At 40.5% G+C, this 13,548-nt stretch overlaps 1 protein-coding gene across 1 annotated transcript; it reads right to left on the reverse strand.

Annotated features, from left to right (window-relative positions):
- Positions 1 to 7,609, reverse strand: LOC145416625 (uncharacterized). The gene is made up of 5 exons (XM_080285558.1): positions 7,578 to 7,609; positions 5,584 to 5,681; positions 2,705 to 2,809; positions 1,693 to 1,934; positions 1 to 1,030 (listed from the first exon to the last, which is right to left on the reverse strand). The coding sequence occupies exons 2-5, from the start codon at positions 5,662 to 5,664 to the stop codon at positions 391 to 393; spliced, it is 1,068 nt and encodes a 355-aa protein (XP_080141684.1). The 5' UTR covers positions 5,665 to 5,681; positions 7,578 to 7,609; the 3' UTR covers positions 1 to 390.
- Positions 7,610 to 13,548: the final 5,939 nt, after the last annotated feature.

Here is a 13,548-nt window from a genome sequence, read left to right on the forward strand (position 1 = left end):
CTTTAATATTAAAACCCTTCAAGAAGAAATCTAAGGACTTTACCTACATGTCCCAACACTGAAGCAGATTATAACAAAAGTATCTTTCAATCTCACGGCATGTAGGTTTTTTGTGTGCCTCTAACTATCCTAAACAAATATCCACTTATTTGGAAAAAACATATACCACCTACCAAAGAGACAATACCATTAACTGAATACATCAATACCGTAATAAAAAATAAATTTGTTAGCATTCAAATGCATAAACCGAATTATAATTAACACAAATTTCATACCTTAATCATTTTGAAAAGAAACGAAGTACAACTTTTCTCAAAGAAGCTTTTCCTACTTGGATTAAAAAAAAAGTTCCACTAAATATTACTTTGCTTACTGGCCAAAGGGAAACTATTTGTTTGTGTCCATGTTGGGAGTCAGACATTTCCACACCCATGTGACCTTATAGCTATGAGACCATCCAGACAGGTTCTTGAACATCTCAACATCCTTCTTGTCCTGATCTTCAACAACTGCAATGGGATATAATCCTTCTCTGGCAACCAGCCTTGCACAAACCTCTGCAGCAAGTCCCAGCAACTCTACTTTCTGGTAACAAGATTCTCCTGTGCATCCATTATCCCCTTCCTGAGAGTCCTTTTGTTTCTGAGAGGAACTTGGCTGACTACCCTTCAGCTTCTCAGGGCAACTAGATTGACTGCCATGCTGAGAGCTCTCATGCTTCTGAGAGCAACTTGGCTGACTGGACTCTATGGAAGGTTCACTTATATTCATCATTCCAACAGATCCCCACTCAACTAAAGATGCCCATGCCAAAGGAACTTCTTCATCCCCTGCTCGACGCACGTCATGCATGGTTATATTAGTTGGTTCTGTACGTGAAGGGTCTGGGTACACTCCAACATTAGGTACACGGGAAGCAAATTCAAAAAACACCTCAGTGTTCATGCAGCTCTTGTAGCGGTACGAGGCAAGCATCATCTCCAGTCCTTTCCTTCCCAGCTGGCACACTTTCAAACCACTGGGACACCTTGAAAGAAGGAGACACGAATAGGTAGGGCCCAGCCAAATGAACACCATATAGTGTACTGTATATAAACACAATATTATTTATACAATCGAGCTTAATTCTATATATGCTGGGTAAAAGATGAAATAAGTTTATTTTCTCTTACCCAAAACTTCAATCATCATAAGTAACAAGGCATAACTACACTGTGACCGAAAATCTATTGAACTGTAACAATACTGCATGACGGTGTTAAATGCCCGTACTTAACCACTTGATATGTAATTAAGATTATAATCATACAAAATACACCAAAAGAAAAGAATTATTTAACTGAGCAATGTATGGATAAAATATAACAACGCAGTGCAAAATCATACTGTCTTCAAAATGACGGTTAATTAATGATACACAACTGGTTACAACTATTCACGCGAGTATAAGGGATACATGAAAGCTTAAACAATATCCATAAAACTGCATGATAAAACCACTTTGTACGGAGTTAAACACACAAGGAAGAATGATGTAAGTGAACGTTAAAATGGATATGAAAGGCATCTAAGACATTCAACACATGACCTCTATGTATTTTTAATGCAGACTGTGCCTTAAACTAAAAAACACAGGTACAGTATGTAAGAGGCATCTATGAATTATGGTTGCCTTAACTTATGACATACTTGATGGGATCAAGTAGCGAGGGGTGGGAATACATGAAGACCTGCGCAGTGCCCTTGTCTAGCGAGGTCCCAGGCCCATGGATGGCATGGACTCCTTCCACCACCTCAACCAGGTGATCAGGCAGATGGAAAAAACATAACCCTTTACGCCAGTCCACTAGTTGCGTCTTACTTAGTAGTTCTCGCACCTGATCCGCTTCTTGCTCCCCGCTGTACACACCCACTTGATTCTGACCCAATCTCTGCCATGACAAAAATTAAAATCAACTTCGTATTTTAATATTTTATACTAACAATTATGTATTACATATTCTACAGTACAAAAGCATTCAGCTACACTAAGGCTGATGAAACCTTCCCACAATGACTGATAAGATAATTATACTATATGCTCTTCCTACAATATTAACCATGGTAATTATACAACAAATACACTACTGTATAATGATGGTTAACCTTCCATTAAGATGAATAACAGAGTAACAGTCATTGCAATGGAGAGAGAGAGAGAGAGAGAGAGAGAGAGAGAGAGAGAGAGAGAGAGAGAGAGAATAAACCATCTAGATTTGGTGATTTTAACCTTCGTAATAAGTGTAGACCTTCAATGTTATAAGTCAACAGGGTATAAAGTTTCAAGGGAGTCGCTGAAGGGGTCATGAGGAGTTTTGAACCCAACTGGTCTTTCCAGATGCGAGTAAAGTCTATCAGGTTTCATTTTGCTAACCAGTAACAGGTTGTAAAATGTTAGCTTCCATACTGCTAATGCCAAATACTCGTTTTCCATCTACGCAGTGGCTTCCTGTGTCCTACGAGCTAAGTACCTCCCATTAAGTCTCAAGTTATACGTCCCTTTAAGGCACCTTCTGCCCCTTCCCCTTCTCATATAGTTCCGAATAAAATACTTCTCATATAACAATATCCACATTCCAGAGGGTACCAGGGTATACCGTAAATGACTGCAACTGAATAGGTGCTTATATAAACCAGAAATACATTCCAGTAGTGCCCTTACCTTTGCCTTGTACAAGACGATGGTGGTGTCTGGAAGTTCTCGGGGTGTGTAAATATCAAACTGGTCACAGAGGCCACGCGAGTGAAGGATGATGGTGTTGTACAACTGCAAAGATGAGCAACATTATTATTTATTTTTTACTTACTGGCAAACACTGGGTATGCAGTTGTTTACTACTTGTTCCTCTCAAAAACACCTGCAACTTTTTCCAACAATGCTTCCACCGGAAATCAGTGACAAAGGGGATGCGTTTGGAAGCCAACGTTACACTCGATCTGGTTTGAAATTAGATCTATAAATAATCACATTCCAAACTAGATCGAACGTTAACTTCATTTAAGCCCTTGTGGGTAAGGTGTGATTAAATCGGTGCTTATTCTCGTTTTCTTTACGAGCGGTCTGGTTTGGTTACACGAGGATTGATTGATTGGTTAGGCCGGGATAAAATTTTATTATTAATGTTACGCATCTTTCGGTGGAAATGCCTCTTTTTTTTCCTGCATTTACCTCAATCATAGCCCCACTTTCCCATGGGTCCTCATTGTCGACAAGTGAAAGGGGGAGGGGGATGAAGAATTTCCGCAAAAAATGAGAATTCAAATAATGAAAAAGAAACTTATTCACAAAACTTGTTTGCCCGAAAGTAAGAAGGAAAAATTACATCTGAATTAACGAGTCATGAAAGCAGAAATGTTGCCCGAGTTATCTTTATAAAGGCGCGATTCCACCGGGGCAAAAGAGGCAACGTGTAGCATGCGACTTGCCTGGCTTTCAACATGTATGTTGAATGCAGCATTCAACCAGAAGACATGCTGACTGCGACAAGTCAACATTGTTGTTTCATGTAGCATGCTACATGCCAATGTTTATGTTGAATGACACAAAACCATTTCCACCGATTCAGCAAAAACTGAGCCAGTTGTCAACACAATGTAGCAGACAGACAGACAGATATGTGGATAGAGCTTAAAAAAATCATACAAGTAGATACCGTGTAAAACACACACACACTGCCGAATAACTTATAAAAAGGTTTGAATATATAGAAAGACGAGTGCAAGAAGAAGGCACGAATGCAAACATTTCCTGAAGTACCGTACCTTAGCTTAACAAGAGGCAGGATAGAGAATAATGTAACAGATGAAAGATTTGCTAGTGTTGGCACAGTATTAGGACTGTCGGAGAGAGAGAGGGGGGGGGGGGAAACGGAGAGAAGTAGGGAATAGCGAGAAGCGACAAGACACAAGTCGAGAGAGAGAGAGAGAGAGTGTGTGTGCGTTCTTGGTTAATCCCCGCAGTGCATCTAGTTTAGCCTGGTTATTCTTGTATTGTTCCAAGCGCATATCCCATAGAACCACAAGTTTTCTATATTCTTCTATAAATTCTTCGTCTTTTTCTTGAGACCAATTAATCTTGCTGCTTTCAACATCGAATTCTTCCCGCGATTGGTGGGAAGGCGGGCAACACTAGGCAACAGGCTAAATCTTGTTGCATGCGTCACGTTCTGCGAACAACTTGTTGCCACCTGTTGCATGCCACACAGTCGCATGCTACATGATGCCTTGTGTTGAACTGGTTGTGGTTGGAACACACTTGGCCTATGCGACAACGTAGCATGCCACATGTAGCCGAAATGTTGCCTCGGAGGAATCGCGCCTTTAGTCTGTCACCAGTATGTATGAAACATGTTGCTAACAGCCTAACACTAAAGTATATGCTCTTCCTACAAACTTAACTCATTTTGAAGAATTTCTCTAAAAATGAAAGTCTGGTGGTTTTAAGTCATTAGAGTGAAATGGTTCATCCCAATGACGTCCGATTTAGTTATCACAAACTCAAGATTAGCTTGAAAATCTGGCATCCCATTAAAAAAAAAAAAAAAAAAAAAAAAAACGGCATCCTGGGGTAGGACAAGATGGGAAATGCTTAGTCTGGTTATTAATTACACTCCGAGTAATGTGCACAATGTCCAGCATAATGCAATACCGTATGAAAGTGCGGCGTTAGATGCCAACCGCAGTACATTATATCATTTCCCGTAAATCATAATGTGTCGACACTTTTTATCAACGGTACAGCATCACTAGCACAACTACAAGTACTCATGACCGTATGCTTAACATCTTGGAACTGAGGGTGACATTTACTTTAACCATTTCCATGCGGATGTGTGACTATCCAATTCGAAAAGCCTCTCTAAATCCTAAATTAACTTGGCTGGAAAAAAAAAAAAAAAAAAAAAAAAAAAAAACGTCACCTGGACGAAGCGTTTAATTCTACGAGGAGGGCAACAATTTCTGATAATTTCCACCTGAATAATCTCCTTGGCTGAAAAAATACGTCACCTGGATGAGGTGGTTACTACGTACATGGCTACAATTCCTGATTTTCTGAAGCACGTAAATAATAAACTGGTCATATCCAATAACCATGAGTGCCATAAATTTTTTCGTCTTTCCCATCGCGATGTATTATTCCCCCTCCCCCTTTTTTTGCATTTTCAATTTGCTTTGCTTGGGTGATACCTTTCGAACTGGAGGTTCGATAGTCTATAATAGTCTCTGGACTGGAGTTAACCCTTAAATCCAATTACGTATTGTACATTCTAGCTAATTTCAGGTATCGTTTCAAATTTGGGAAGGATTCTCTTACTGCAGATGTTGAAGGCTACATCTAACCCCTCCAAGTAGAATATATATATATATATATATATATATATATATATATATATATATTGCAGATATTGATGAAGGCTACATCTAACCCCTCAAAGTAGAAAATTTTCTCTGGGTGAATGATTATATATATATATATATATATATATATATATATATATATATATATATATATGGTAGTTACAAAATTAATACAGTACTTACACATGCTGAGGCAGGTAAGTCAGGCTTCAGTTTTTCAGCCAGGGTCTGCAGGAACTGAGCCTTTTCGAATACTTCTTCCATGATGCAAGTCCCAACACCTGTGAAGGGGATGCAGCACATGGTTATGAAAGAAGTTTAACCATTCCGTTGCAATTGCAGAATTTGGACATTTTAATCAACCTAACACCAGTGAGCTCAACAGAAAACGTAGCTGTCTAATAATAAATAATAATAATACAACTACCCCAGCAACTCCTAAATAACCAACGAATTTTCTTATGGCTAACGACGGACAATTTTGTCGAAAAAAGAAACTCAAGCAGCCACGGGGTGAAGAAAATACATCTGCAAGAATATACTTATTACAAGGATTACATTCAGCGGCCACCTCTTTGCAAAGACCTTTAAATAACCTTACCCTTGCCATCCAACGATTTTACTTAGGCCGAGACTGCTTGGAATGTTACATAATGGCATCATTAACCTGCAAAAAGGTGCATACCCTCACCTCTGATATTAAGTCTGGCGCGGGACACTCAAAGCTGTCTTGAGTTCTTACCTACTGGTCTATCGCCAGAAAGTCATATCTCTGCTACATACAGTATATACTCTGGCTGAGGGCTTTGTGTCCTACAGAGGTTACGAACCGAAATTACGAAAAAGGGACGAGACTGATAATCTGGAGAGAGAAAGAGACTGCTGCTGTAAATGAAGACAAAATCATGAGCTGCACGTGAATCATTCAATCACACAACAGTATAAATGATGGGGAATGAAGAATTGTTACAAAAACGATAATTAAACCAATCGAAATATGCAGGAACACATGACACGCTCCACTCCCGAGTGGTGTCATACAGCCATTTGGTTTGGTGCTAAGTCATCATTCCTTTCTTCCAGTCCCGACTCCCCGAGCCGAACATTCACACAGCCACTGCCGGTGGATACGTCCAAAGTTCTCACTGAAATTACGTCTTCCTGGATGAGAAGGATCAACTTACGACGGCCGTTATCATAATTGTATCTGGATGCAAGAAGCATAAAGGCAAATCTGGCAAACAAATGCGTTGACATTTCCCGGTTTGCTTTTTTATTAATAAATACTTATGCCTGTCTTCGGAGCTCACGAGACGAACGAGTCAGAGCCTAAAAGAACCATTCGAGACCATTCCGTACTGCAACTGCGTTCAAAGCCGAATTGAATAAATGTGATGCAACACGTGCGAAATCGTGATACTGATGGACAAAGATGGTCCTACGGTAGAGGTTCCCCCATCTTTACGATAAAAAAAAAAAAAAAAAAAAAGCTGGATGAAATATGATGAGGGGAATATCGCTTCTGGCAGGAAAGTTTCCTTTAAGCCCACGAGTAACCTTGGTGGAGGGATGTAGGCTACGAAAACTTGGATGCAATGTTCTTTCGCTGCTCGCTTGCCGTTAATAAGTGCCCCCCCCCACCCCCGCTTCCCAGGTATTTTACAAACGTGAGTTTAAGGATTGGGCATAAATAAGCTACACAAATTATTTCCGTGCTAAATAACGATTAAACAAACCATAACAAATAAGCCCAGTGACCATAAAACTCCTCAGGTGAATTATTCTGTATGTTTACTAATATATGAAGATACATGGCAGAATCAATTTAATTTCAAAAATACAAGGTAAACCTAACGGCTCTGCAATTACAACTTTGATGCTACATCATGTGGTGAAACTAATAACTGGCCTAAAGCGTTCGAAGTTATCTAAACAACCCTACTGTAATATTACGATGCAAGGGAAGATATGTAATGCTAGTAAAAAACACAAAAAAAAAAAACATGAAAAGTACACCGCCGCAGGAGCCAGTAAATGTTGAACCAGAAGTGAACACCCTACCTGCAGTAACAAAACTGTTACCGTATAGAACGTCCGATCATTTTCTCAGCGTTATCACTTATCATGAACAACAAGTATAAAGACCAACGACAAACTAATCTACTATACGTGCTCACGGTATCAGCTGCTGGGCAGAGGCGGATCTACACGTGCACTACCTTCGGAGGCTTGGGGTAGAATGAAATCTTTTTAAAACTGGGAGTGCTATGTATTCTTCCGCTCCGCTGCAAGCATTAATGTAGTACCCTTCTACTTTTCTTTTCCACAGTCGTTGTGACTCTGTTGCCTAGGTATTCAGTTTGAATATGAATTTTGAAATAATAGTATATACTACTTATGAATACCGAAGTCTGAAAACGATCTTTTCATTACACATCAGTTACACAGCCTACCGGTGTCCTTGGGTTTCTGTTTGTTTGTTTGTTGGTAGTGTACGTCTCCTCTTCTTTCCGAAGTACGATGAACATAAGATGAAGTGCACTAAATCCCTGTGTAATGTCCTACCTTGTTCATCGTAATGTATTACCCAACCTTCTTGGAATGTACACGTGACTAGCTTAAACCTTAACCTCCCTGTGTGATAGCTTACCCTCTGGCAGTGTAATGACTGCCCTGCATTCTCAAGGTCTGGTATGACGTCACGTTTACCCAGTGCTTGCAGGTTGCAGCCTGTACCGTATGTGTGTGTGTGTGTGTGTGTGTGTGTAAGTTACCATGTAGCACACACACACACACACACACTATAGGTTCATAGAACAATGTTTCGTGCAGTAACAGAGCGCGTAGTCATTTCTGCAGCTTTTCACAACTCTCGAAAATACATGCTCACGTACACACGCATACCCATGTAGGGTACTCACACACACGCACACACTACACTGGTACAGTACACACGCAATCACACTGGAAGATAATTTAGCGTAGTATTTAGCCTCTTGAATATGGTGAGGTACTCTTATATCGTATCTAGATTTGGTAACCTTTAGGAAGGCCTTGGCCTAATACAGTATAGTAAAGCGGTAAACGTAGGCAAAATGTGTCTCCGGTTTGAAATGTCTCTTGAAAGCTGAATTAAGATTGCCTGGAGATAATATGAATTAAATGAAAAACGAGCCATCAAACTGAAGAGGTTATCCCTTCAGTCTGATGAAGCATTTGTTCTTGTTATCCTCAGACAACATGGGACCACAAAAAAACAAAAAAAATCAACCACCAGAACATTTCATTCAGCATAGGGTAGACCACTCCAGCTTGAATAGTTTCTAAGCTGAATGAAGTTGTCTGGAGATAGCAAGAATAAATATACAAAAACGCCATTGTGGTGAAGGGGTTAAAAAATGATCAAACTCAATTATGCTCAGAGAGAGGGGGGGGCGGAGCAGTGAAGGGGCTGAAGGAGAGAGGAGACTAAATTTATGTTCACTGAGAGAGAGAGAGAGTCCGAGTTGCATAGACGACTTCGTACTTTATCACCGTTTTCTTGGGGATTTATTTTGCTTGTTACACATTGATATTGTCATACGTCATTTTTATGGTTTTAATGTCTGTATACTTACCATCAATAAATACTTGAGGATGTGGAGGTGTAATGTGCCGTTTAAATCGCTAAGGGAACTAGAATACGACACATTAATATTATACAGATGGGCAGCGAACATGAAGGAAAGAAACTAAGGAAATACTACATAATATACTTGTAATTATTTGAATTAAAAAAAAAAAAAAAAAAAGGGACAGCTATGGCAGGTGAGGCAAGCACTATCCAATCACTCGATGTACTACTGCCTTCAAGTGCCTCTACATTGAATGATAAGCCATTAGGTTCACTGTAACCCGGAAATCATTTAGTACAATGAGTGGAGTGAGGTAATAGCGGGCTGGGAGGAACGGGATAAAGCTGACAGGTGTTTGTAGGTTATACTGTGGCGGGACTGGACAGAAAAGAGAAGGATATTGATAGGGTTGGGTGGGGTGGAGTGAGGTAAAACTGACAGATACGGCCGGGTTAGGTTGGGTGGATTGGGGTTATGGCCGGGTTGGGCGGGGAGGAGTGGGGTTACGGAGGGACTGGACGGAGTGGAACGGGAAGCGAGGTAATGCGCAGTAGTGGGATAAAACTGACGGATGAGTTTGGGTAGAGTTCTATGGGGTTGGGTGGGGTGGTTTGGGGTAATGTTGGTATTACGTGGGGATAGAGTGAGGGTAAAGCTGACACGTGATGTAGGGTACAGTATGGTGGGGTGGAGTTGGTAGTAGATGAGGTATAGGTTTTAAAATGCGTCTGTAATATCTTGGCCGAAACGTTGACTACGATGTACTTTATAAGCCTTGGTTTTATATTTAGAGTAAAATCTCCTTACGTTATCAAAAATAAAATACAATGCAGGTAATTAGCAGGTAAGGGCTTTGATGACTACATAATAAAATCGTAATAAAAGACTGTATGGGCATGAGGATTCTTACCCAACCCTATGTCAACACAATAAACACACACAAATGCACTGTGTATACATTTCTTATCAGTGATAGAGTTGTTGAGAGGACTAACTCTGAGGATGCATTGTTGTCTGGCGTTGAACAATGAGTTTCTACCAACATCTATGATTAAAAGAGGAAGGAAGTTTGAAATTATGGTACAGGATGAATGATGGAGAAAGTAGAACATTTTATAAGTTATGCTGCCTTCTTCATTTGATCTGGACACAGACTGAGGTGAAGGGGGTTAGGGATTTTTGTCAGGTGGAAAATAATCTCCCTCTTCTGTCTTTCTTTCCTTCATTCTTTCCACTTCCTTCAGCCTGTGGGTGACTCTACACTGAGTGACAAGCCAAATGGTTTCCTGTGCACCAGGAAACCATTTACTACGCTGAGTGGTAACCATATAACCAAATTTTGGCGCCTGGTGGTTTAGTGGATAATTATTGCGCTCCAATCGGATTGAGCTGGTGAAGGTTTATATCCAAGGGATGGTTGGGGTTGATTGCTCATGTAATGCCACTCAGGGATGAGTGAGGCTGGTCACTCTCATCTTAAATGTCGGGACCAACTGCCTAGCCCCGGGCTCCTACGCTCCTCATGGGGCAATGTAGGATTGGATGATGATGCTGATGAAAAATAATCCAGTGGACTGAACTGTCTGAAGCTGCTCTTTTCCTGCAGTGCACCATCCTCCTTTCTGGAGATAGGGAAGGAGCTAAGGGACGTTTGTATAACCAGGCAGGAGAGTTACCTAGTCATATCAGTGCCTACACTTGGCGTCCCTCACCAGTACCCCCGTATGGGTGTAAAGTGGGAAAACGTATATAGTTTGTCTTATTACCATGAATTTTAAATGCTTTGTTGTCATTATTGGGCAAAAAAGGGAAAAGATAAAAGTTATGGACTTCTAATAAACGCTGGATTCTTATTTTCACTTCGTCACACTCGTCCTCAGCGATTTATTTGACCACTCACCTTACTGTCTTCTCCTTTGTCAGTGCTGCAAAGTATGTCAGTCAGAAAAAAAAGAAAAAAAGAAAGAAAGGTAACCTGCAGGAAAATATTATGATGGAATATGCATCATTCACCATCTAATTCTTTTCTGCCCCAGTCAGGAGCGTTTAGGACCCGGGCCAGGCTATTCTGTCCCGGCATTTAAGGAATGTGTGCAGCTTCTTTTAGCCATGAGTGTCATTATGTAAACAATAAACCCCAGCCATCCCTCGAATATAAATCTTTGTGGATCCCATCTGTTTAGAGCGCCTTTAACCCACTAAACCACTAGGTGTCATTTTGTTATACTATATGATTGTCCAAATGTAGTGACTGGTTTCGTAGTTTAGACTATATTAAACCATTCGGCTTGTCACTCAGTGTAGTCACCTGAAGGCAGCACTACAGCGAGTGAGTGGATGATTAATGCTACCACCTACTACAAAATAAATAAATGAATAAATAGCCAAATGAATGAATTTAAACTTACAGTATGGTACTTGGGCCATTTCCTCACAGGCTTATGGGACTTTGAGGCGTCTTCCTCGCTTGTTTGTTTTGACAGAAGGCAAGTTAGCATCCCCAGGCTCCCAAGGGGCCATGACTCACCCTGCTGAATAGGATAATCTGATGTTAGCTGGAACAGAGCACAAGATTTGTTGACCATTAGAGGATTGATAAGCAACCCATGACTCCTTGCTGCACTATAGTTAAAACTGTTTTCACTTGACAAAGATCCCTAACCGATTTTCAGCTTACAGGTGGACGATGGCCAAGTGTACTCAGATTGCAAGATAAGTTTGACTAGTAACCAAGAAGAATCATTCCTACCTCACAACTAAGGCTCACTGAATTTCACACAACCACGGCTCAGTAGTTTAGCTAAGAGAGTGGCTAGAATGACTCACTTCCTGTAAATGAATTGGTGAACCCAGCTTTCATTGTCTCTTTCGGTCATTTCTCTGCATCTATATCCTATTCACATAAATTAGGAGTAACATTGTTATCTCTCCATCTTGGATGCTGGGCAACAAGAGATTAACACTAAAATATATTGCTTATCACGAAGAAATGCTATGGAAAGCGTGTCGAACGGTAAGATCGACTTATTCTGTCACTGGGCTCTTGGCTATAAGCTGCAGAATAACGATACATTTCCGTCATTGCCATTGGCTGCAGGGCGTCCATAACGTCCTGCAGGATTAACAAAGATTTATTACGAGTAAAGAGTAAACGGCTTACCTTTATCTATCTATCTGTCTATCTTTCTATATATATATATATTTATATACAGTATATATACTGTATATCATCTAATCCTGTTTTGCCCTATGAGGAGCTTAGAAGCCTGAGGCTAGGCAAGTTGGTCCTGACATTTAAGATGAGAGTGACCAGCCTTACTCATCCCTGATTGACATTACATGAGCAATAAACCCCAACTACTCCTTGGATGTAAACCTGCACAGGCTCAATCCGATTGGAGCGCATTAAGTATTCACTAAACCACCAGGCGCCATAATATGATTAAATGGTTACCACCAAGCGTTGTAAATGGTTTCCTATTGTACAGAAAACCATTTGACTTGTCACTAAGTGTAGAACCACTCGTAGACAGAAGGAAGAGGAATCTGTCTATCTAGAAGAGAAATGACTGAAGAAAAGACAGAAGAGGAAGGAAGGAAGGAAGAGAGGAAAGGGCAGTCACCCAAGAGCAGCACTACATCAAGTGAGTGGATGGTGAGCGCCCCCACCTACCATTAAAACGGCTTAACACACACACACACACACACACACACAATATATATCTATATATATATATATATATATATATATATATATATATATATATATATATATAATGGAATGCTTGCAGGAAAACTTCATGAGGTACTGTTTCATATGGAAAACCCAATGTCAGTTTGTTAAGCCGTTTACACAGAATGAATTTTTGCAAACCCCTCAGGATCTTCTAATACCCTCCACATGTGCTCACATATTTGCCTGGGCTCATTTCATAAGCGGTGTACGACGGACACCTCACTAAACTTGCACGATTTCGTCAGATCTACCACTGGTGTTATTACTACTGCTACTATACTCATTTTTTTTTTTTTTTTTTTTTTTTTGAGGCAAAGATGCACTTGACAGATTGGTGATGATTGGCTGAATGCAACATGTCCGAATAACATTGTTGTATTTGGGTTTCATTTCACATCACCGGTAATTATTTGAAATACAGCGATGTTATTTGGACATGTTGCATTCAGCCAATCATCACCAATTTGTCAAGTGCATCTTTGCCTAGAGGAAAAAAAAAAAACTGACTAGGCCTACTACTTTCTTGATTCTAGTATGTTATTTCTGGTCACGTAGCTGTCATTGTCAGGTGTGGGGGTGAGGGTGAGGCCTCAGGATGAGGAAGAGTGTGATGACAGAGGCTGCGTGAAGGGAAGGGGAGAGATAAAGAAAGAGATGAAGCTGAGGGAAGAAATAAAGACACACATGAGAGACTGAGTGGGAGTGAAGGTGATTATGAGGAATCCAGTGAGGGTGATGATGATGGCAGTAGCCGGTATGGGGTGGAGCATGGGAGTAGGCGGCCCTTACTCAGTTGGT

This window comes from Coenobita brevimanus, chromosome 107 (assembly GCF_032717465.1).
Source record: "Coenobita brevimanus isolate Jiangsu-jjx chromosome 107, ASM3271746v2, whole genome shotgun sequence".
Lineage (NCBI taxonomy): Eukaryota > Metazoa > Arthropoda > Malacostraca > Decapoda > Coenobitidae > Coenobita > Coenobita brevimanus.

Coding starts and splice junctions, on each gene's coding strand:
- LOC145416625 (XM_080285558.1), bottom strand. CDS start 5,664: ATGGAAGAAGTATTCGAAAAGGCTCAGTTCCTGCAGACCCTGGCTGAA. Junction 2,810..5,583: donor ACTTACCTGCCTCAGCATGT/GTAAGTACTGTA, acceptor TCATCTTTGCAG/TTGTACAACACCATCATCCT. Junction 1,031..1,692: donor TCGCTACTTGATCCCATCAA/GTATGTCATAAG, acceptor CCTTCTTTCAAG/GTGTCCCAGTGGTTTGAAAG.